We start from the raw sequence: 26217 nt of genomic DNA, 5'->3' as shown, positions 1-26217 counted from the left end.
GGGCATACTGCAAAGTCTAATATAGCGAAAAAGACAACAAGCTCTGAAGAAAAAAAGGCCAGGCAGTGGCGTATGTTCACTCACACATCATAAGCAACAACTTCTGTTTAGCTGATTAACACTGAAATGAAGAACAAGGCCACAGATAGAGTCTGATGTAATTGGAGAATATATGCAAATTAAAATAACCAAAAAGTTCACTAAGTTCACAAAAGACGGATTTGTTAGGAATCATCCTGATTGGAGGATCTGAAGTCCTGTCTTAATTGTTTTTGTTCTTTCAAATTAACAGAAATCTTTAAGTTACAGAGTGATGTGGGTCTTTTCTTCTGTGTGCTGACTGCCTTTGTTGTTATTGGCCATAAGGAATTATTAAGCCAAGACAACCTTGTTTTTAGCATGTTTTTCTCTCCCAGGGCTGTTGTGGTGGAAGACAGATTTCATGGAAGTTCAAAGTGATTATGATATCTTAAAAAACAACTCTGAAGGATTAGAAACAGAGGGGTGCCTTAATGTACTGTGCTAAGATGGACTGACAAGCACTGGTTTACGGCTAATCTGGCTCATCTTCTTGGGACTGGGGCAGATGGTTGGCGGTTGATTAAATCACCCACTGAATTCCTCCCCATTGACCAGCCATCCAAGTGACAGAGAAATAAAGGCGAGGATAAGGAAACACGGGTGACCACTGCTCTTATATTCCATTAGGTAATTAGCCTCAGAGTGGTGTGTTCATTTATCACACTACCTGCCTTGGTGACTACTGGGTTTTGTTATGGTCACCATAATCACAGCCTGAAAAAATCTTCTTTGTATTTTAAATCCATTTCGTGCTTACTTTACAGCTAACACTTTACAAGTACTATATGTAGTACTTACTGCTTGGAAAACAAAGCAATTTCTAAGAAGTAGATTCTTCCCTTGTAATTTACACTCTTGCTATTACAAGCTTTACTATGAAATCTAGAAGCTTGAAAAGTCTTGGTTATTATTAGAAAGAAATAAAGCAATGTTTATTTTGGGGAAAATCTAGGGGACGAAATCCCCCCTTTTAAAATCTTAGCTAGGCTATGGTCACAGATGGTCTCTGTTTATCTCTGTAAGGTAAATATGCAAAGCACATAGGGCTACATGAGGATTCTGGATTGTGACCATAAACTATTCGGATTCAGAGACCAAATATAACACCCACAAAAATAAAATAAAAATGAATGAAAAAATGAGAGCGAGAGAAATGCTATACCAAGTAATATTTTCCTATTTCATGGAAAACACTATTCATATGGCAAAAGGATAGGAGAGGGCAAACAAAAGACTTTTCCCTTCCTTTTTAAGACACTAATAGGTATGCCGGGAATGCTAAGGGCCAATGGTTGTCACTGCTTTGTTCTGCACGTGAACAGCTTTAATGAATGCTGGCATCAGCTGAGTTTAGATCAGCTTTCCACATTAACTTTTTCCCTTTATATGTAGACCTTACAGTTCCATAACAATAAATAAAATTTGTAGTTACAATGCATTTGTCAATTCAGTTTAGGCACAAGGCAACTTCCACGGTGAGTGGAGAGATCAAGACAGTCTCTGATTGTGCAGAAGCGACACACTGCTTGCAACAAACTGATATGCTGCAAACATTTCATGGGCTGACGTTCTATCTGATGAGCTTCCTATCTTCACTTCTGATGGAAGTGTTGACCAGTTGCTTTGATCGTAGGATTACATTTGAGTTTCTTGCTTCAAGTGTTTTGTTTTTTCTTCTCCCTCCTTACAGGTTTGTGTCTTCAGATAATCTGAGTTGTCCAAGTCCTTATGAGGAGAGGTCACCTTCTATCTAGCCTACTGATAACTCTGGAACTGTGGCGGGGAGAGCCAAGGGAAAGAACAGAACTGATTAGGACATCATCATTAAAAATAAACACCTGCCCAGAAAAAAATACGTTGATATTGATATTCCTCATTTATACCCAGGTTTATACTAAATTAGCATGTTAAATGACTTATAAAAGAGCTTCAGAATTTCTTTTAAGGTGTAATTGAAATGGTTTGGTAAGATCCTTTTTTTTAAAGATTTTATTTATTTATTCACGAGACAGACACACACACACACACACACACACACACACACACACACACACACAGGCAGAGACACAGGCAGAGGGAGAAGCAGGCTCCATGCAGGGAGCCTGACGTGGGACCTGATCCTGGGTCTCCAGGATCACGTCCTGGGCTGAAGGCGGTGCTAAACCGGTGAGCCACCTGGGCTGCTCTAGTACAAGTTTTATACACTTATAGTATTAATATACACAATAGTAACACTGAAATTTTCCATTTTAGCCACTTTTGATGAAAGTAATTTTACAAAGAATCATATCCTTCATTTTTTTATTAAACAATAAATACAGTATTGTTTTGTAATAGAGTTATGCTCTTAGAAATGGATAACTGAGATATTCAAAGTTACCCGGCCTTATGTCTCAGGGGTGGCAAATTCTGTGCTTTTATAGTCAGTCATTCTGTGGTCATTTATCAGCCATTGTGGTTCTAGCAGTCATTTTTCTGCTGCCCAGTCTTTTGCTGGTTCTATAAAGAACTGAAGTTTATAAGGTGAAACCAGACAACTAGCTTTATAAAATTAGCGACTTTTAAAACATATGTTAAGATAATAAACACTAACCTATAAAATCTTTTGTTTTAAAAGATTTTAATTTATTTATTCATGAGAAAGAGAGAGAGAGAGAGAGAGAGAGAGGGGCGCAGAGAGAGAAAAGCCTTCAAGGAGCCTGACGTGAGATTTGACCCAGGGACCAGGCCCTGAGCTGAAGGCAGATGCTCAACCACTGAGCCACCTAGGTGTCCCTAACCTTTAAAATCTTATGGAACAGAGTACATTTGCTACGTTTCTTATAACCCTGAAAAGTTTTTTTTTTTTTTAAGAATTCTTCATCTCTTTTTGATAGGTGAGAATGTGGAGATTTAATTTTAACCAAAGTGGAGGAATTTCCTCATTCTAGACATAAGGGTATAGACATGAAAGGAGTTATGATATACAAGCAGTAAAAGAACAGGAAGTAAACAGGGAAAGGAGAGAGATGTGAAGTAGGGAGAGAGACTAGGGAGAGAGTAAGAGAAAATGGGACAATATAGAGACACAGGCTCTGTGATAAATGTGACAACTCAATGTCAAATACTTTTTTTTTTTTTTTTTTTTTAATACTCTTTTCCTAGCCTGGTGTCTACCTGGGACCTGAGCATAACAAGTCCTTTAAAATGAGTTGCCAGGGATCCCTGGGTGGCGCAGTGGTTTAGTGCCTGCCTTTGGCCCAGGGCGCAATCCTGGAGACCCGGGATCGAATCCCACATCGGGCTCCCGGTGCATGGAGCCTGCTTCTCCCACTGCCTGTCTCTCTGCCTCTCTCTCTCTCTCTCTCTCTCTGTATGACTATCATAAATAAATAAAAATTAAAAAAAAAATAAAATAAAATGAGTTGCCAGTTTAGAAAGTCACATTTTCATTGAAAAACAATGGCATGTTTTTATTTTAAAACTTGGAAGTCTAGTTTTGAATAAAAATATCTACCTTTCCATGACATTCTTCTATATTTTTCCACAAAATATGAAATGATGACTTGAGCTTTAGAGGATCTGTAAGTTAACTGGCTCTTGTCTGAAGTCTCTTTGACATGCATAATCTGTAGGTTGCTGGATTTTTTTTTTTTTTGTGGGGGAGGTGGGTTAGTTTTCTCTAGTGTGCTAGTGTTATAAGTATAACTGACACTTAAATAATCAGATTAACTCTTCCTTTTGTCCCCAAGTAAACTCTTCAGTTTTGGTCTAGTTTGATCTTTAGAAGAATATATAGAGGTGGTAGGAACCAAATTCTTCAGGAAAAGGGAAGTTCTGTTTGTGGTTTACAAAATATTCTATCAAATTCCAGACTTTCAGCTCAAAATGAGATAGCTACAGGGGATCTCTGGGTGGCTCTGCGGTTTAGCACCTTGCCTTTGGCCCAGGGCATGATCCTGGAGTCCTGGGATCGAATCCCACATCGGACTCCTTGCATGGAGTCTGCTTCTCTCTGTCTCTTTCTCTCTTTCTGCGTCTCTAATGAATAAATAAAATCTTAAAAAAAAAAAAAGAGATAGTTACAAAGTTGACCAAATGAAATTGCACTTGGTATTTTTTTGTGCTCCGTATCTCCCATCCATTCACCTGTACTTACTGTTTTTAATGTGCTGATGAAATTGGGAAAAGAACTATACATTGCTGCAGGCAGATTATAAAAATGAAGTTCCCAGATGTATTCCTAATCCATGCTGCTAATTAAAATATTTAATTACATTTTATATTAGCTTCTGCCACCTAAATAATAACTACAACTTAGGTTGTTATAGATCTTGTAAATGTATGTATTTAAGAAAAAAGATGATTCACATTAACTACTTGGGCAACAACCTCATATTACTTTTGTACCATTAACCAAAAATTCATAAGTGAACGGTGTTTAATCCATGAAGGGAAAGATAAAAAGAAGCTTTCCAACAAGTAAAGTTCCAGAGAGAGGGGCACTGTGGTTCTATCAGATGTAATACCTTTACATTCATTAGTACATTCCAGAAGGTATAACTGATATGCTTACATGCTTATGAGGGAAGACGTATATTACAAACTTGTATTGTTGATCCAAATGGAAGCAAGCAGTAATTCTTTTGTGTATAAATATTTCAAGACAAGAATAGGTAAATGGTTAAGAGAAAATTGGTTGATGATGTAGGAGAACCCAAAATTCCTTGTGAATTACAGGATACTATCACACCCTGAATAGTAATTTAATATTAAAGGACACTGACTCTCTAAGTATGGTTATACAATAGAAAGGTAAATTGTTGGGATTTCAAATTACATCTGACCTTTATCATGACCAGTGCCACCAGAGAATTTTGTTCAAAGGTTCTTAGTTTAAGAGGAATCAGGTAACTTCGTTGCATTTCGTTTTCATACCCATACTTACCTGGCTGATGTTTACATATGACCCATAGGGTTGGTAGTTTCACTAAGCCCAGGATGGGTTCCTGGCAGTGTGGTTGGCGGCTCTGCCGATACGGCAGAAACTTTTTCTTCTTCCCTTCTCTTAAGGCAGGCTGCTTTGGGGTTAAGGTTCCTCTCTGAAACAGGGGAAAACGATTTTTATCATTACAGTCATAAATTATGAATTAGGGACTCTTTGGCCTTAATCTGAACAAATTGCTCTTATCTTTCTATGGGGATTACCGCTCTCTTTGCAATTTCATTCCCACACTGAATAATGTCACACAGAGGCAACAATGATGTGCTCACATAAATGTTCAGATTAAATGAGCCTGTAGGCTTATGTTTTTTAGTGAGAATTTGTGGTGTTTTTTCTTTTAATTCTGCTCATGATTTAGTCTTCCAGGGTCTGATTTCATCTATATCAACATCTAAAAGGCAGTTCTTTTACTGCTTCACTCAAACATTTTGGCAAGTGCTGTTGTTAGCCTACCAAATCTCCTCAGTGTCCTGCTAAGATATGGGACAGTGGATTGATATGAATGCTGACATTCTCTTACGTACCTGGAGAGAGACATCTGTGCTTTATCTAGAATTTTATCAGTTCAGGAAATAATAAAATAGATACTCTCAGCCATTCTTCTATAAAAGATGTGCCAACTCAAGGGAGAGAGGTAGCTGGTACATTATCTTGCTTTTCTACTTTTATATGTAGAACAAGACGATTGAATGGTTCTTTCTATTGCTAGAGGTATGATTAAAAGGGTGATAAAAACTTCTCTACTGCTTTATATATAAGGTAACAGAGACAACTAGATGGAACTTTTGAAGTGGGCATTTTCAAGAGTAGGGTATCTTACTATGTGAAAGAAAGTGAAAGAAAATCCTTTGGATTGGAGACATTGGATCAAAATCCATTTGGGAATTACTTTTCATGTTATCTTTTCCTTCTGTGAGTTTTAGGCACAAGATACTCAACCTATGACAGCTTCTGGTTAGTTTTTTGTTTCTGATAATATAGAGTAGAAGTGAAAAGTTGTTATATATATTCTTATAAACTGATTAAAAATGTTCTAATGAATGTAATATAAAAGGATCACTTAAAATTAGTCTGTAATGAAGGGGCGTCTGGCTGGCTCAGTCACTGGAGCATGTGACTCTTGATCTAGGCGTTGTGAGTTCAAGGTCCACACTGGGTGTGGAGATTGCTTAAAAATAAAATCTTGGGGCACCTGGCTGGTTCAGCTGGTGGAGCATACAACTTTTGATCTTGGGGTTGTAAGTTCAAGCCCTACCTATGTGGAGACTACTTAAAAATAAAATCTCTGAAGAGGAAAATCTTTCAAGTTTATAATAAAAACTGTATTTTGTAGAAGTTGTGAATTTTGTTAGATTTTCTTGAAATGGCCAACTGAATGCAACATAGGACTCTTCCTTTTTTGTGTTTTCTCTAAGCCAAGAAAAACGTACCTGAACATGCACTTATAATATGCATTTACAGTTATTTTAAAAAAAGACTTATTTATCCATCCATCCATCCATCCATCCATCCATCCATCCATGAGAGACACAGAGAGGCAGAGACACAGGCAGAGGGAAAAGCAGGCTCCATGCAGGGAGCCTGACGTGGGACTCGATCCCGGGTCTCCAGGATCATGCCCTGGGCTGCAGGCGGCGCCAAACCGCTGTGCCACTGGGGCTGCCCCGGCACACTGATTTTCTTTCTTCTTCTTCTTTTTTTTTTTTTTTTGGCACACTCATTTTCTAAGCCTAGGATCTTGTCATGAGATTCCTTTTTGGTGTTCTTTTGTGTTAGATTCTTTGTTTACTGGATCATGTGACTTTGTCTTTAATGGTTATGTCCTTAATTGGCTAAAACATATGTTCCAGAGCTTTCCGAGAATATGAACATGGAGGTAACATTTTAAAATCTTTGCGTATCCAAAATATCTTTATTCTATTTTCACCATTTGATTAATGGTTTGGGTACATATAAAATTCTAGGTCGAAAATTATTTTTTCCTCAGAATTTTGACGGTACTGCTCTATTATCTCTTGGAATCCAGCACTATTTGTCCAGAAATCTGATGATATTTTGACTCTGAGGGATCCAACCTTTTCACAGCAGACGTTTAGTTAATCTTCCTGTTTTCAAGTAATGCCTGATTTCTGCCTTCTCCAATATTAGCACCTCCAACAAATAGGCCTTTCAGGGACTAGGAGTTTTGTGGGACAAAATGATCTGCTTCTTGTTGGTATTCTTCTCTGCTCCACTTAATTTCTTTTGTTTAAATAAGTCAATTACCACTACTCTACTTCCTATCTTGCATACATATTTTGCTCTCTCATTTGCTATGCTACAATCTTTTCTCCCATCTGTCCTTGTGGATTAATACTATTTTTATTCATTTCAGTGAGGATTTAGTAAGGAGTATTACCAATGAATATGCTAAGACTATCATATATTACCATATCATTGCAACTAAATTAAAATCTCCTGAGGGTATGGTCTGGAAATTTGAGAAAAGGAAAAGCCTTTGGTGATTCTGGAACCAGCCAGGTTTGGGAACCACTGTCCTAGCTCATTTATCTTCAAACTTACTAAGAGGCCAGTAAACTAGAATCCTGGAAGTTCTACTGTCCCTAAATTATTATTGAAAGGGAAATAAGCTGATTGAGTGAACCTTTGAAAGTTTGAGGAGGAAATGTCTGACCACTAATCTAATTGTTAGTAAGGGTGAAAGTACAAATTTGAAAGTAATATGTAAAGTCTACTGAGAATTAGTAAAACTGTAATGTTAATATTATTAATCATAATGGAAAGACTTAAATTGGCAATGGCAGGGATCAGATGGAACTTGGTATGTGAAGCACCAATACATAAAAAGTGCTCTGGCAAAACTTGAGGCTTGGAAGGGAAGTCCCCCTCTTCCTGCTCTTCTCCAGAATATACTGTTGGTTGCCCTCCTGATATAGCCACTTGTCCAAAGATGACAGGTTGTGGATAGCCAGATACAATCTTGAAGCACTATGCCAAACCAGAAGGTGAGTAAAAAGAGTGCAGAGAATGCCCAAAGTAATGATGTAAACAAAATGTACCTCTTCATAGAAATTGCTGGGCCCAGGCACTGATGGGTAGAAATCTTGCAGGGATGCAGAGGTTCTCAGAAGTAAACAGGTTACTTAAATAACTCAAAACTGCTGGAGATAAAGTCCAGAGAAGAGCAGTGGCCATGCTAAACTCTAAAGGTGCTGCCATAGCAAGGCAGAGATATGTGGGCTACATGAAGGGTTCTAAATCCTCTTTGACAGATAGCCATCTGTCATCCTTTCAAGAAGGATCTTTCACGAATCCCAAGGCTTTTACATTAAAGACATAAAATAAAAGCTCTGGGCTTTGAAGTCCAGAGGATAGGAGGAAGGTAGGCTTTTATGAATAGGAAAGCAGTCCCTAATGAAGTTAGTGTTTTTAAGTTCTGTTCAAATTCTAATCAATCAATGGCTCCTTATATAAAGCTTTCCAGAACTGCACAAAAAAGTCAGTATCGATTAGCAGTGACCAGAAAGTTATCAGGCAGTTGGATGAGCTTAGCTGTTACATTTCTCAGACTTAGCTTTTCTGTCCTAGCTACTTACATGGAACCACTACAAAGTCAAATCTTACACGTGAATGAATAAGCATGTGGAATTTACAACTTTTTTCAAACACAGAGGTATTTTTCATTTTGATGACTTAGATATGAGAGCAGGTACCTCTGATCTTAAACAAAATGTTTTAAAAAACAAATGATTCTGTATTCTAGCTCTAATAAACAGTAGGAAGAAAAAGGTGCCGTATGGGAATAAGTTCTGGTATCACTGCTGTCCACGTAGTCCAGATGGGGACAATAGTCTTGACAACAAATGGCTGGGTAGACTCAGGGTAGGAAATACCTTGGGTCTACAGAGCAGAAGGATGAATGTACTGGGACTACTACACACAGATGTCTCAGTGCCTTCAGAGTGAGACAAAAGATGTCAGACACAATGAAAAAAACAACTTGGATAAAGTGACAGGAGATACTGAAGGCTCAAGGAACCACTGATCCTGCCACAGATGAGTGGGCAACGATCAGAATATCGATAGGCATCCCAAGGGAATCTATACATTCTTGAAAATCAGGTATCATTAACATTTATCCTTTATAGATATTTGAAGGGCCTTAATAAGAGCAAGTATCTGGTTTTAATGGCAGATTGGTTATGCATGAAGTAATCTATTCATCATTCTTATTAAATATATTGGATGGAAGTGCAGAGATCAATTATTACTACAGTTAAGATTTTCTGTAAGTGTATTCAAATTCTTTAACCCTGGTTTCCTTAGACAGTGTTCTTTCTGTGACTAATGTTGAGGGTCCATGGTTATAGTTGTCAAGTATCTGTCCCACTTGTATTCTTTTTTCTTTTCCAACTTTCTTTAAGTAAAATCCCATATAAACATCCAATAAATAAGAAAGAGTTGCTTCTAATGAAAAGAAGCTAGAAGTAGGGTTTGGAACCCAAGGTCACATCTATAATTCTTTGCAAAAAGACTTAGGATAAAACAATCATAACTGTGGATAAGAAGACAAAGAGATATATGAAAAAAAAATCAAGCTCAAGGGCAGAAAGCTTTTATTAATTGGTAAGCTAGGATCTACCATATAGGTGATTGAGACAAAGAAGGTGTGCAATAAAGGCTTGTTCAAAAAAATGAAGTTTCAAATCTTCTTCAAGATTCTATCAGTCTTTTTAAAAAATAAAAAACAGTTGGGGGGGGGCAGTAGTCAGCAGTGGATGAGCCTATAATAAACCATACTTTTGCCCTTAGAAACACACAAGCTTGTAAGTCCATATTAGGCTAAGAAGTTCATGGCATTCCTGATCAGGGATCAACAAATAAGTCCTAAGACCATACTGACTTGGGTATAAAAAAAAAATCCATATAAAGTAAAGCCAGGATCATCAGTGATGATCAGGCATCCTAGTAATCAGCAGGGCCATTTTAATAGATGGTCCAGGGTAAAGCAGGCACAAAATTCAGTACAGAGCATAGGGAAGACAGGAAAGAGCAGGGAAGGAAATAGATCTGGGCAGGTAAATTCAACAGAGTGGGAGACCAGACTTAACAAGAACAAGAACAAAGGGGCATAAGGCACTAATGCTGAGCAGCAGGCAGAGGCTGGCTATTCTCTGCAACATTTCAAAGGACTGTGCTCCATTGGTTTGTGGGAAGCATCAAGTCTACAGATACTGACCAATACTATGAGACAGAGGTGAGAGAACTACAGAGAAAACTTGATTCAGATGATACAGTGGCAGAAGTACTAGTTGAACTTAACAAACAACTTTCCAAGCAGAAGAGCAAGTGGTAAAAGAAATGCCTGCCCACCTAAGGCAGAACACTTCTGGATTTCTGCTGAACCTACTTACCTCTGACTTGCTGTTCTAGACTAAGGATGACTGCCACGGCCTGATGAAGAATAAGGAGTTTTGTTTGGGGTTTTTCACTCTTTAAATGGAGCTGACACATTCGACCAAGCTCTTTGAATGCCTCGTTAATATCCCGCACACGTAAACGTTCTCTGGCATTGTTAGCCATCCGCCTTTCTTTCTCCCTTTCTATCTTCTGTTCTGGGTTCAAATCCTCATCTTCATTAGTACTGCTAGAAAACAAAGTAATGACAATGTCTATTAGATTCCCTATAAGACATGCTCATTGTATAAAATTATAAAGTACAAACATGGAGATGAAAATTACCTTCAAATTTAACCAAACGGTAATAGTTACATTAACATGATTATATATTCTTTCCAGTCTTTAATGTGCATATATACACACATATATATAGTTGAAATTATACCACATACATTTAAAAAAATTTCTTTACTTACTTATCCTTTTATTTATTTAGAGAGTGAGCACACATGCAAGCTGGGGAGGGGCAGAGAGAGAGGGAGATAGAGAATCCCAAGCAGACTGTGCGGAATGTGGAGCCTGATGCAGGGCTTCATTTCACAACCCTGAGATCATGACCTGAGCTGAAATCAAGATTCAGATGTTCAACCAAGTGAGCCACCCAGGCACCCCCATACATATATTTTTAAATGCTTTCTCCATTGCACATTCAGCATAAACACTTCTTCACACTACTACAACTCTTTATAAACATAATTTGAATGACTACATAATATTCTAGTGCCTTGTTACTCAGAACGTGATCATCATCAGCAGCATTACTGGGAGCTTATTAAAAATGCAGATTATCAAGTTCTACTGTAAGCCTACTGAATTGGAAGCTACATTTTAACAAGATCCCTGGCTGGCTCAAATGTACATTAAGGTTTGCGAGGTACTGTCCTCATATACTAATGCATTATAATTTGCCTAACCTATGCTTTTAAATATATTCTGGCAGTAACCTGGTGAGAAGGAAGAAGAAAAGCTTAAGATACAGAATAAGAGAAGTATCTCAGAAAATGACTACTTTTTGTTTCCAGAGAGAAGTATCAAGTGGCGATGATTTTAAAACATGAGTCAACTGGAACATTTTTTTTGAAGGATAAACTGGCAAAATGAACACATGTTCATGTTCAAATGGTCATTACATCTTGATCAGCAAATCCAACTTTAGGAATTCATTCTAAGGATACAATTAGAGATGTACATAGGAATTTACAAAAAAAGTTGATCACAGAATTATTTACTGTAACAACTAATTGGTAGTCCAATAATAGGACACAGGTTAAATGAATTACAATACATCCAGACAAATGTCTACTAAGTAGTCTCTAAAAATTAAGTTGCAGATTGTGCTAGTAAGTAAAAGAGGCCAGACACAAGGCTATATGCTTTATGATTTACACGAACTTCTAGAAAAGACAAAGCTGTAATAATAGAAAGCAGATCACTGGCTGCCAGGAGATGAAAGAAGGGTAGTGATTACCAAGAGCATAGGAAACTCTTTGGGGTGGTAGAAATATTCTGTATTAATGTTGTGGTGGCTATACAACTACATACATTTGTCAAAGGACAAAAACTGCATACTTTAAATTGGTGTATTTTATTGTATGTGAATTAAACCTCAGTAAAAATGGCTAAAAACAAAAAGGAAAAAAACATGTCTGAGAAAACTCAGGGATAGATGAAAATATTAAAAATACCCTATTTCAGAAAAAAAGTTGATACTGTAAAACTTATATTCAGCTTAATTCCAATTTAAACTATATTTATGGAATATTTATTTCTTAAACAGTAAATAGTAATTAATTCTTGGTAGTACAGTTTTTTGTGATTTTTATTTTCTGTATTTTCCAAATGTCTATTATCAAAATGGATTAAATAATCAGAAAAAAACCCCCAACATTTGAGGGAGATGATTTGGAGTAATTTTTAGAAAATTCTATCTTATTTATAGGAGCACCTGGGTGGCTCAGTTGGTTAAGAATCTGCCTTTGGCTCGGGTCATGATCTCAGGGTCCTGGGATTGAGCCTTGCATCAGGCTCCTTGCTCAGCGGGGAGTCTGCTTTTCCTTCTCCTCCTGCCTGCTGCTGCTGCCCCTGCTTGTGCTCTCTGTCAAATAAATAAATAAAATCTTAAAAAAAAAAAATTCGGGATGCCTGGGTGGCTCAGCAGTTAAATATCTGCCTTTGGCTCAGGGCATGATCCCGGAGTCCCAGGATCAAGTCCCACATGCAGCTCCCCGTAGGGAGCTGCTTCTCCCTCTGCCTGTGTCTCTCAGCCAGAAACACAGCCATTTTTCAGCCATTTTTATTTATAAATAAATAAAATCTTAAAAAAAAAACCCAGAAAATTATATTTATATTTCAGAAATAAATGACTGAGCAGAGTCTCTCAGAACTCTGAAATAATATGCAAAGATGTTTTTTCTCCGATAACTTGAGTACTATAAAATAAAGAATAAGTACACAATATTTTTACTAGCTAATTGTCAAAAATTATATAAAAATATTCTTTTATAATAGAATCACTAACTCTTTTACTTCAAAGGAACCTTTACAGATCATCTAGCCCAAAGGTTTCAAATATGGCCACCTATCAGAATTTTCAGGGGCACGTGAAAAATACAGGTTTCAAATTTCCCACTGACAGAGATGCTGATTTATTGGGCTTGGGCTGGGACTAAGGCAACCAATACAGAAATACATTTAAAATATTTCAGGATTCTGTGCATTAGGGCTGAGTACTGCCAGATTCAGAGAAATCACTGACCTCCCTAGAATCATACAGTTAATTAGTGGCAGTGTAATGACAAGGACCTAGGTAAGTGTTCATGGAAGCAGGCCTATACCACATACCTAAAATTATCATCATAACAGTATCTATAGTACCTTACTGGGTATTTACTGCATACAAAAGTGTGTAAATGCATCATTTTCAGTTTATTTCCATAAGAATCCTGTAATAGAAAGTCTCTAGAGAAAAGGAACTAAAGTTCAGAGAGCTTTAATAACTTGTCCAGGGTCACTTGGCAAATATATGATAGAGCCGTAATTCAATCCAGGTTAACTTTATTTATCCAGAGACCATGTTATTAACCTATTAACTTATTAATTACTGAGCACTGCTGTTATTAGTAACCTGTTATTATTGTCTTCTCAATTTCTGATGATCTGTAACAGGGTTCAATAAACTATGACCCATAAGCTGGCTCCCTGTTATCTTACATAAGATTTTACTGAAAGAGCCATGCTCACTTGTTTATGTACTGCCTTTGGCTGCTTTTATTATAATGACAGAGCTGAGTAGTTGCAATACAGACCCAATGGCCCACAAAACCTAAAATAGCTACTGTCTGCCCTTTACATGGAAAGTTTGCTAAACTCTGACCTTTATGATGAAAAGATGAATAAGAAGGAAAGATGCAAATTATTTCTCTTAAAAATTCTATTTGAATAGTAAAACTATTAAAGAATTAAGATGCCTCAAAGGAGGGGTCTCTGGATTCTCTAACCCAATTTTTACTTATTCATGTCTCTATACAACAGAGTACAATGCATATTAAAATGACAGTATTAAGGGGTGCCTGGGTGGCTCAGTTGGTTAATCATCTGCCTTCAGCTCAGGGCATGATCCCAGGGTCCTGGGCTTCCTACTCAGCGGGGAGTCTGCTTCTTTCCCTCTACCCTTCCCCCTAGCTCATGCTCGCTCTCTCACTCTCAGATAAATAAAATCTTTTTAAAAAAGAGACAGTATAGGAACCTTAAGATTTAACTTTTAAATTAATTTTCTTTTTTAAAAAATTAATTTTCAATTTAATTTTTTTAAAAAGATTTTTTTCTTTTTTTTAAAAAATATTTTATTTATTTATTCATGAGAGACATACACACACAGAGGCACAGACATAGGCAGAGAGAGAAGCAGGCTCCATGCAGGGAGACTGACGGGGGATTTGATCCTAAGTCTCCAGGATCATGCCCTGGGCTGAAGGTGGCGCTAAACCACTGAGCCACCAGGGCTGCCCAAGATTTTATTTATTTATTCATGAGAGACACAAAGGCAGAGACACAGGCAGAGAGAGAAGCAGGCTCCACACAGCGAGTCCGATGTGGGACTTGATCCTGGGTCTCCAGGATCACACCGCAGGCTGAAGGCAGACACTAAATCGTTGAGCCATCCAGGCATCCCTTTGATTTAATTTTTAAGTTATAACTACCATACTCATTGCAGTCTCCTTTGTACCCTAACTTAATACAAAGAATAATGTTTTAAATATCTATATGTGACACATATATATTATTGATGTCAAAAAACAGGATATGCCAAAAATATACAAAATCATCTAAATTTAACGCAGAACTAGAAAAATCTGAGGGAAGAACCTGGAAGTCATTTGAAACTAATGGTACTATGTGTCAATATCCACACTGCCACTGCAAAGCAAGGTCAAGTCCAATTTCTAGAAAATCTTCCTCAACAACATCAGTCCACCTGGAGTACTTCCTTTTCCATGTTCTTCTCAAATTATTGTTTAAATTAGGAGTTGGCAAACTTCCTCTGTAAAGTGCCAGATAGTAAATATTTTCAGCTTTGTGGGCCATCTGGTCTCTGTTGTAACTACCCAAATCTGCCAGTGCATTGGGAAAGCAGCCATAGACCATACGCAAATGAATGGGGTATGGCAGTGTTCCAATAAAACTTTATTTATAAAAATAGGCAATGGGCCAGATTTGGCCTATAGGCCATAGCTTGCTGACCACTGGTTTAAATCCTACAATAGAGTTTTACCATATTCACAGTGTTAATATATTCAAGTATTTATTGGTGGGATGTGTCTGAATGTCTTCATATGCACAATTTAACTTGTTTTAATTATTTTGTCCTCGAATTGAAGGGAGAGATGTAATTCTTTTTGTTATGTAGCCCCTAAAATACTGTGGTATTATGGAATACACAATTTTGGAGTCAGCATCATATGACTCCCTTTCTAGGGATGCCAGTGAGCACTAAATGAAGTAACATGAAGTTCCAACATAGTATCTAGAACATAGCTCACACTTAATAAATGCATGATACCCTTCAACTTTCCAAGTATTTTCACCCATGGCAACGGAGTGAAATGTAATACCTGGATGCTAACAGATACCTTGTTCTGCCTCTAGATGAAACCTTGATATCTTTTTGGGAGGATTCATCATCTGATTTCATGTCATCTGATGAAGGAGGTTCATGAAGGTTTTCATCTTTTTCTTTGTTTTCAGTCTTGATTTCTGCTGGAACAACGGTTCCAGACTGATTTTGTAAGCCACCTAACAAAGAGGCAAAGAAACAAAATAAATGTCCAGAATTAGAATTAAGACAGCAGGAAGACTTGTAGATGGTGAATGTTCTTACTTGTTATAGGACTATGATGGAAATCTGAAGATGTAGGATAATATACTACTTAAAGCTGGGAAGAACTGATCCAAAAACTTTGAAGAAAATGATTTTTAAAGCATCTGTTTTTTAAAGAAGTCTGGGGCACCTGAGTGGCTCAGTGGGTTAAACGTCTGACTTCACGCCTCAGTGGGGAGTCTGCTTGAGATCCCCTGTTCTCCTCCTCTTCCCTCGCCCCCCATCAAATAAATAAATCAATCTTAAAAAAAATAAAAAGTCTGACCTTGAAGGTCACTTTAACGATTACTTCTAGGCACTATTTAACAAGTGAACAAATATGAGAAACTTCATGCAGTTTAGAAATTGACTTCTAAATGCTAAGGTAAAGGAGATAAGCTTTAACACTTTCCCAGATAAGCACAATAAAATGGGTCCTATGATTAAATATAACTGGGAACACTTTACTTTGGTGCTCTTAACATAGTTACATATTTGTACTTACTTACAAGCTCTGTTATAAATATTTAACATAGTTTGTTTTTATCAGAATTGTCTCTCTCTCCAAGTAAATTATGATCTTCTAAGTAACAGATACTATCATCTGGAGCTCTCAACATACTCAGAAAAATCTCTCACTGCCTCTAGGGACCATGAGGACTCAGTCATGACAGGAAGTGATTAAGGAAGGGAGACATGATAGAAACAGGAGGAGGTAAGATGACCAGTAAATACTGAAAAGTTTGCATGTGGTTCTATCCATCAATAAGTATCTACATTTGGCCTAGCCAAATGAAGCAAATGGAACCCTAAATATCTACCCTCTATATTCAATAGCCCTACTGTTTGGAATTGTCCCACCTAAGATGGCTTTTTTTTTTAAAGACTTTATTTATTTATTCATGAGAGACACAGAGAGAGACAGAGAGAGACAGAGAGAGAGAGAGAGAGAGGCAGAGACACAGGCAGAGGGAGAAGCAGGCTCCATGCAGGGAGCCTGACGTGGGACTCAATCTGGGGTCTCCAGGATCACACCCTGGGCCAAAGGCGGTGCTAAACTGCTGAGCCACCTGGGCTGCCCCCTAAGATGGCTTTCGATTCACAGATGTCAATCTGCTTGTAAGAAAGATGACAGTGTTCCAAATGATATCTTTGAATGCATTACTGCTGAAAAACAATACAATTACCTCTATAATTTTCTTGTGTTTTGTGGTTCAAGTCTGTGCTTGAAGCAGTGACTGTACTAGACAGGACTGAATGATTGCCATTGAGACTGACAGAGTCTTCTCGATGAGTTCCAACCTAAGGTAAAAAAAAAAAGAAAAAAAAAAGAAAAAAAAAAGTCAAAACAATTCAGGGGCAAGAATTGTATAAATTGTTTTAATGGTTTTAATAAAGAAAACAACATCTATCACTCATCTGAATTTAGCAACTTTTGGGGGATGCTACTTTTCTGATTTTTGGATTTCAAAAGATTTAATGGTAATATTGCTTTTAAATCAAAATATAAAAAAATAAAATTCCAACTTTCAAAGTTTATATCTCACAGAAGGTTGTGTGAAGCAAATGAGACACCAGAGAAAGCACTTTATACGCTATAAAACACTACACATTATAGCATGTTAATAATCCTACATCAATCTGAAAAATCTATATGCTGCCTAAATAAATCACAGTATATATAAATTTGCATTTAACAAAATACTGCTACACTACAAGTAATAATAGTATTTATCTGTACTTTGGTATACCCTTTCCTCACACACACATATATAGTGTCTTGTTTTTTCTTCTTCCTATGTCTCCCTCAATAATTTTAAAAGAGCAGCAAAAGCAATACAAAATGAAATTGACTTAAAAGTTCTGCATTGCCAGGCAACAAAAATGACATATATTTTTATTGTTTTAATCACACTTACATAAATCACAATTAGCTTATTAGAAGGTAAGACATACAAATACTACCAATTATTTAAATAGAGTAGTATTTTTAGAAAAACTAGTTATAAATGAAGCTTTTTACTAGAACAGTAGCGCTGTTACTAAAGAGGGTTATTGCTTGGAATTATACATAAGAATCACTGTTTTTCAATAAATCCATCAATCCCAGCAAACTCTTTTGGTTTGAATCTCTCTTGAGTAATTAATATAGTTTTTAATCTTTCATGACTTTGTGTGAATTTTACCCTAGGAAGTGTAAATACCTCTATACAAGTTTATCCTTCGGTTTCCTGTAAGCTAAACAAAAGGCACCAGAGCAAAGTTTCAGGCAACAGGCCATTTGGTACTTGTCCTGTTTGGAACACATCAGGTCTTTCACCACACTTTTTAAGAAATATATGTTCTCCACCCTTATTATCTTTAATGCAGCTTTCACTTTTTAAATTTTTCTGAGAAGGGGGAGCAGGAGGGAAGAGCAGAGGGAGGGGGAGAGAAAGAATCTTAAGCAGGCTCCACACCTAGTGCTGAGCCCAAGACGGGGCTCCATCTGTCACAACCTTGAGATCGTAACCTGAGCCAAAATCAAGAGTCAGACACTTAACTGACGAGCCACCCAGGTGTCCCTTTAATGTAGTTTTAAAAAACCCACTTAATATATTCCCTATCTACTTTTAAATTTATTTGAGGATTAGTCATTGCTGATGATTAGTTGCTTTTTTTTTGCTTATTATGAACTACTTAATCATCTAAGCAGAGAGCTAGTTCAAAACTCCAACTGATAAAAACAAATATAGTATAAATACAATATATAGCTACAAAATTTTTGGGACTTTAGGAGTCTAAGCCTATTCTGAAGATAAATACCACCAGAATAATTTTGACTGGTTGAAGAAACCACTGCAGGACAAAGTAAAAACTTAGATTTCTGTGTTTGTGTTTATACTGTAAATTTTAAAAGTTCTGTGATCTTTGGTCTATGTGCTAATTTTTGTTCTTACCTAGTATTTTGAGCTATAATACCAAGTAACTTAAAAGAGAATAGCTTTTTAAAGCTTAAACTTGGGGATCCCTGGGTGGCGCAGCGGTTTAGCGCCGGTCTTTGGCCCAGGGCGCGATCCTGGAGACCGGGGATCGAATCCCATGTCGGGCTTCCTGCATGGAGCCTGCTTCTCCCTCTGCCTGTGTCTCTGCCTCTCTCTCTCTCTCTGTGTGACTATCATAAATAAATAAAAAAAAAGAAAAAAAAAAAAGCTTAAACTTTTAAAGTTATGTATATTTACTCTATACTACATGTGTACAACTCATTTAATAGCTCTGTAAGACAATATCATCGAGTACCCTGACTGAATTTTCATCCAAGTGATAACACATCTTCTGAATTCTTACTTCTTATTAGTAGAAGCAATTCTTTGATTATCTGAATCTCAACTAATAAAAATGTCCTATCATTTCCTTTCTGATGAAAGGCCTGGCAAACTAAAGATTATCTATATAAATCTTAGGGCTTTTGCCTTTACCTGAAGGAAAATCATATGGCTTATCAATTTGTTTTGGGATACAAATGCCAGTAAATATTTTCATCTCTATGGAATACTATGAACTAAGTATATTTTTGGCTTCCAGAAAGAAGAAAAAAATTAAACCTTTGAAAAATGGTCTCAGACTAGCAAAAAGCTGCAAGTCTGGAGTTTTTCATGTTAATGAAGTTAGCAGGATTTTTTTTTTTTTTTTTTTGTAACTTGATTCCTCTCGCAAATGGCCCTAATATATTTTCTGGAGAATTTGACTTTCACAGTTCTTAAGTTCTATTTAACCCTTGCTCACACTGGCTCCCATGTCCTCCTTTTAATCTGCAGCTACCCATTCAAATGGCTCTGTCCACAGACACAACAGGTGTATAAACAGTTCTTTGTCTGAGCTCAGAGACTGGGCCAGCCAGATAGGACCCTATGTTTAATTGTTCCTCTCGTTAGCATACAGCTGACAGGCTGCTCCTACTGGGGGGAGTAGCAGGGGAAGGCAAACCCCTAGGCCTGCTATGCTCTAAACTTCAATTATTATGAAGAGCTCTATTTCAGAATAAAAGACCCATCTCATTAAATGACATCATCCTGCATTCTGAATCTTCACAATCTGTGTATGGCCTTACTTTTGTGGGAGCACCCAACAAGGGACCTGTTTTCATTTAATTTGGCCAATAGCTTTAGCACCCACAATAGAAAAATGCTAAATCTAATTAGTTGATGAATAAGAGGTCTTGTGAATTAAGAAGCAGATTGAAAAGTACTCAGTATGAATTCCTCTCTGATTCTGAATTCTATTCTAATAATTTGTTCCATTTGTACTATTCACTGAATACTAATGATTTATATTAATCAGTATTAATCTACAGACTGATTAAAGGATCTTTATGTTCTGTATGTATTTTGTTTTACCTAAGTTTTAAGCTAGAAACTTGGCAGAATTCATTATGGTTCCTTTTTAATGATATTGCCATAGATGTATAACCTGTATGGTTTTCAAACTTAAAAGTTGCCATTTGGAACAACTTTGAATTTAAAAAATGGTAGCAAATCTCTTAAAAACCACTGTCATGTAGTTTGAATGAGAAAAAAATTAAATTGCCCATTCAGGAAAAAATTGGTTAAAAAAGTAAAATACAGTTAAAAATAAACTCCAATTCATTTGAACCTAGGCACATAATTTCTATAGCATATACACCTATGCTAATAAAATTAAAAACTGTCTAAATCTAAGATTAAAAGAATTCCAAATTTGGTATCGTGGCAAAAGTGTTAATTTTGAATAAATATTACTTTGCTTTTTAGTCTTTAATGAGTTAATCCTATTCTCTAACTGCTTTAGGATTTAGAAAAGAAACTTAATTTTTATTTTTAAATTATTACATAAGAAACTTTAAATCCTACAATTTAAGATTATTTATTCTGTTGTCATACAACAACACCACACATCTCCAACCACAGTTTAAATAACAAAAACCCCAAGCAATTAAAAAAAAATTAAGAAATGGTTGGATTAAATTTACTCAGTACTTATAACAAAGAAATCAATGGATTTCATGGACCTCATGGATACAATTTTATAACATAAATAAAAAACTTTTTAAGATTTGCATCAAGCTTCCATTAATACAAAAAGCTTTAAGATTTTAAAAATTTCATGAGACACACACAGAGAGAGAGAGAGAGAGAGAGAGGCAGAGACAGAGGCAGAGGGAGAAGGAGCCTGCTTCTGCGTAGAGCCTGATACAGGACTCGATTCCAGGACCCTGGGATCATGACCTGAGCCAAAGGCAGAACACTCCACAATTGAGCCACCTAGGTGCCCTAATGCAAAAAGCTTCTAATATAACTTAGCACGAAGTTAAAATCACTGTTGCAGGAATAACTGAGTACTTTCTATTAAAGATAAAAGTGGTATCATGGAGCTATCTCATTGGGCCTCAGTATTCCAGATATTACAGCCATAAACAGATGTGACATACAATAACTTGGTACTGTTGAGACCTCTTCATAATGCCCAAATGAAATCAACAATTCCTTTTTGATTTTCCACTTAATATCAGTATTTTTTCCTGTCAGCAGTTTACTTCAAGAGTTTATTCTTAGGGGATCCCTGGGTGGCTCAGCGGTTTAGCGCCTGCCTTTGGCCCAGGGCGCGATCCTGGAGTCCAGGGATCGAGTCCCGCGTTGGGCTCCCTGTGTGGAGCCTGCTTTTCCCTCTGCCTGTGTCTCTGCCTCTCTCTCTCTACGTCTATCATGAATAAATAAATACAATCTTAAAAAAAAAAAAAAGAGTTTATTCTTATACTAAATAAACAGGAGCAAAACTAAAGTCCAATGTTGACATTTAAAAGACTCTAAAAATCCAGATTTTGTGCTTTAACATTTAAACAGTGTCTCAATCATAACCTAGTAAGAGTATCTGACAAAAAGTCGTAAGATTTATATTTTATTTCAGCAAATATGGAGAAATCATCAAAAATACTGAAAGGGAGTATGAAATTAAGTAGATAAAAATGTTAACCCCATTCAAAAATAAGAGCAAATATTAAAACTATGCTAAGCTGGCTACGCTAATTATATTTTAAAAAGTAAAAGTACCCATTTTTTAAATAAAGATTTTATTTATTTATTTGAAATAGTGAGAGTGAGAGAGCAGGGTAGGGAGGGAGAGGGAAAGGGAGAAGCAGATTTCCCACTGAGCAGAGAGCCTGATGCAGGGCTCGATCTCAGGACCCTGGGATCACGACCTGAGTCAAAGGCAGATGCTCCACCAGTAAGCCACCCAAGTGCCCCAAGAATTTTTTTTTTTTTTTGAGATTTTATTTATCTGACACAGAGAGAGAAAGCACAAGCAGGAGGAACAGCAGGCAGAGAGAGAGGGATAAGCAGATTCCCCGCTGAGCAGAGAGCCTGATGCAGGGCCTGATCTCAAGACCTTGGGATCATGACCAGAGCTGAAGGTAGATGCTTAACCAACTGACCCATCTAAGCACCCCAGAATTATCCATTTCTTAGTTACTCTTGTGACATAGTAATCTTTCAAAATATTTAATTTTTGTGTGTATGAGCTAAACTAATGTTCAAAGCTTTCTGTGGTTGAAACCGCATTTAATTCTAAACTTTGAGGCTGGTCAAGTTCAGTTAAAAGTAACAATAGTCAAAATTAAATCTTGATATTGGCTCCAATTAACATATGTTTTTGGCAGTTGGTAGTCTTATCTCCTTGGTGTGAAACATAAAAATCTTTTTCTGGAATAATAAAAAAATACCAGACAATTATTTCATCTACAAGACAAGAGATGAAAAAAAAAAAAAAAAAAAAAAAAAACCCAAGACAAGAAGATGGATCTCTCACAAATCAACACTTAGCTATGGATGACTTTTATTGACATAATCTTCCTATGACTGAAAAAAATGTAAAGAAAGTTTAACAGCAACAAAGTTAATTCCCTGACCAAGGGACACTATTTTGATTAACCTATCTATGTAGCCTTATACTATCAGTAATCTTAACAGCATTTTAGGCTGAGAGCTAGGCCATCTGTACCACTTTTATCTTGGCATCAATTCTTATTCTTCTACTTTAAGTGTATCCTGGCTTACCTCAAATATTCCAACTACTTCAACAATACTGCCAAACTAATCACTAAAAAAAAAATAAGCAGACAGTTAAGACTCCAAGAAAAAGAAAAAAAAACTTGCTAACCCTTGTTACCTGACCTGGGAAGCTAATTTATCTTGTAACTCAAAAATTGGCAAGGTCTGGCCTATTGGCCAAATCTGGTCCTGTTTTTTTTTTTATTTTTTTATTTTAGATTTTATTTATTTGAGAGAGAGAGAGAGAGAGGGAAAGAGAGAGAGAGAGAGAGAGCAAGCACAGTGGAGGGAGAAACAGACTCCCCACTGAGCAGGGAGCCCAATGTGGGGCTCAATCCCAGGACCCTGGGATCATGATCTGAGCTGAAGGCAGACACTTCACGAACTGAGACACCCAGGTGCTCCGGTCCCGGTTTTTTTTTTTTTTTTTTTTTACAAATTAAGGAGTTCTCTTTATGTAAATGAAGTTTTATTGTAACAGCTACCCATTGTTTTCATAATGTCTATGGCTGCTTTTATGTTACAATGTTAGAGTTAAGTAGTTGTGACAGAGACCATATAAGCCTGCAAAACTGAAAATATTTACTATCTGGCCTTTTACAGAAGTATGCTGATCCCACTTCTAAATGCTTGGAGAGAAAGCAATCATATTTAAAACCTGCAATTAGGATGGTATCCTACAGTAATGCCCATGAGAATAAAAATTTTATTTGAATGTTCTGTGGAATTCCTGAAGTGATGTTTATTAGAATAATCCTATTCTTTGCAGAAAATAAATGGAATGATGAAAATTACATATTTTAGTGAGAAGCTGACCTTACATATTTTACATGGTAACACAGAATTGCTGATAAACTGGTATTTATGTGGTTATTTCATAATTTTGGCCATGTAACCCCCATTTTTAGGAGCCTTTAAAACAAATACCGATTTATGTTAATGTAGAGGAAAAGTATAAAAACTACCAGAAAGTTAAACAGGACCAAAAAGGAAAAGTGATTCTAGAATGTAAACTTGTGTCATTTCTTAGTCATCATCAGTTAGAAGACAGAGAGACACGAGAGAAAAATAAAAGCAGAAGATTAATTCTTGGGCAGCCCAGGTGGGTCAGCGGTTTAATGCCGCCTTCAGTCCAGGGCCTGATCCTGGAGACCGGGGATCCAGTCCCACGTTGGGCTCCCTGCATGGAGCCTGCATCTCCCTCTGCCTGTGTCTCTGCCTCTCTCTCTGTTTCTCAAGAATAAATAAATAAAATATTTAAAAAAAAGATTACTTCTTAAAGATGGCTGGCAACAGTTATAATATGTCCCCCCAAATCACATACCTTCCAATAATATGAAAAGAGTGGATTCCACATAGGTGGGTACTGGGCAAATTACTGATGTCCTCAGACATGGGTAAGAGCCACAAGGATAAGAATCTTCCTCAATGGGAGAGTCACTGGCTGACTATGAACTTCATTTCATTCTATCCTTGGATCTTTTTGCTGAAATTGAGAACTGAGGACTCACAGCTAAACTACTCATTTCAGAAGGATGGGAAATGAACAGTGACTCACCTGACAGTTTCAGATTTTTTGGTCAGTTAATAACTTTTACATTTTGAGGGTAAACCTGTCAGAAACATCTGTAGCTCCAGCTCCACTAGTGACTGTATCTGGATGGAGCAGATATAGCAGATGATGTCTGGAAGATTTTCACCAGCTTGATTGCCTCTAAGAAGGCTATGGGAACTGGAGTGAGGATTGCGGTAGACACACTGAGCAGCAGTGTGGGCTTAGCTGTTGCGGCACTCATGCTCCTGCTCAGACTAAGCCAGATGCACCTCACATTGACAAGACTTTTTTCTAGACTATTTTTTTTCCTTTTAAAAGAATATTTCTGGCAGCCTTTTTGTTGATGCTCTGAAGTAGACAGCATATTCCTAGACGACAGAATGGTAGCTACTTTTTTAATTAAAAACTTCAGGGCAACATTTAATGAAGTAATTTTTCCCTCTGCAAATCCTTCTAAAATGCACTACACTTCTACGTGACTTTGTAGGACTAGATTTTGAAAAGTCTCTTTCCAACTCACATCCAAAGTTCATAAAAACAACCTCCCCAAGATGTTCCATTTTATACAAATGCTATATTTAATTGGGAGAAGCCAGAGATACATCAAATATTGTACAGGAGCAGTGAGCTATGAACAGGAAAGAATTAAAAGGTGATTAAGAAGTGAGAAATAACTTCAAATTTTGCAGTTCAGACAAACTTGGGATTCATATATATTGATTTTCAAGGCACTCTTCTAAATAAGGATAAGCAGTTATTTCAACAAAACAATTCATTAATTTGACAATCTACATTTATATTTGTAACAGATACTATATTATATACCACTGATATTATTTTATTATTACTAACAGTGATAATACTCCCTTATATTTCTATGACTTTCATAATTTAAAATGTTTTCACATCTTATTAGCTTTCTGATAACAACACAGACTAATTTAGAAGGCGCTTGCATTTCAAGGTTTTCTGGCATTGAAAAAAAAAATCCAAAACTAGTTGTTAAGATATGTAGGCTATCTAATGTCACCTATGTTGCCAAAAACATTGTACTCGGGAAACTAGGCAGTGATGTTTGATGTTTACTTCAGCTGCTACAAAATGAATATAAATGGCTGTCTGACACATGAATGTGAAAGTGTGGAACCCAACCTATTTTATAAAACACAAGCCTTCAGCATTTGGGACACCTAATTATTTCGATGATAGGTGAATTTTACCCTTGATCACATGGCTTACAGGTAGAAATCTGCTTTGTAGGAGAATATTTCACAGCATGCAATAAATCCTAAAAACAATGCTATAAACATTCAAACACATGGCATCACAGTTGAATTGCAGGTTCTAAAGAGCTTCATTCCTTTAAAAAGACAATCTGGATAAAAAATGGTAAGGTAGGACATACAACAAAATTTTTTTTTCTCTCTAAAGAATTATGTATTTAAAAAGACGGATTGGATTATTTTATTCTCTTCAGAAATTAATTGAACATTGTTTCCTTTCATTGTCACTTAAATTACAGCTATTTTTAAAACTACCCCATTTTTTTCTTTGTTTGGTAAGAAAGCTTACATTTGGACTAGTACAAATAATTTCACATTCCTTCTGCTTTTGAAGGGTGATTCCAAATTATAATAAACAGCCGTTCTAGACCAGAACCCTTGAAATTCAGGCTTTACTGTTTTTGCTCTTTAGACTTCCTACACACTATTTCAAG

General features: G+C 36.6%; 1 protein-coding gene across 13 annotated transcripts in view; it reads right to left on the bottom strand.

The window, feature by feature from the left end:
* Positions 1–26217, bottom strand: part of TCF12 (transcription factor 12) — a 371870-nt gene that overhangs the window by 512 nt on the left and 345141 nt on the right. For 5 of the 13 annotated variants that reach the window (XM_077881227.1, XM_077881232.1, XM_077881228.1 and 2 more), the window contains 5 exons: positions 17069–17183; positions 15637–15817; positions 10480–10712; positions 5009–5162; positions 1–1854 (listed from right to left, as the gene is read on the bottom strand). The exon at positions 1–1854 is cut by the window's left edge and continues 512 nt beyond it. In XM_077881227.1, the coding sequence (XP_077737353.1) occupies positions 5020–5162; positions 10480–10712; positions 15637–15817; positions 17069–17183 (672 nt within the window). In that variant the 3' untranslated portion in view covers positions 1–1854; positions 5009–5019. The remainder of the gene's footprint in view (positions 1855–5008; positions 5163–10479; positions 10713–15636; positions 15818–17068; positions 17184–26217) is intronic. The other 8 variants (XM_077881230.1, XM_077881233.1, XM_077881236.1 and 5 more) reach the window with 3 other exon arrangements.

The sequence above is a fragment of the Canis aureus genome, chromosome 32 (assembly GCF_053574225.1).
Source record: "Canis aureus isolate CA01 chromosome 32, VMU_Caureus_v.1.0, whole genome shotgun sequence".
In the NCBI taxonomy this organism is placed as follows: domain Eukaryota; kingdom Metazoa; phylum Chordata; class Mammalia; order Carnivora; family Canidae; genus Canis; species Canis aureus.
This window is presented reverse-complemented; position numbering and strand designations above follow the sequence as displayed.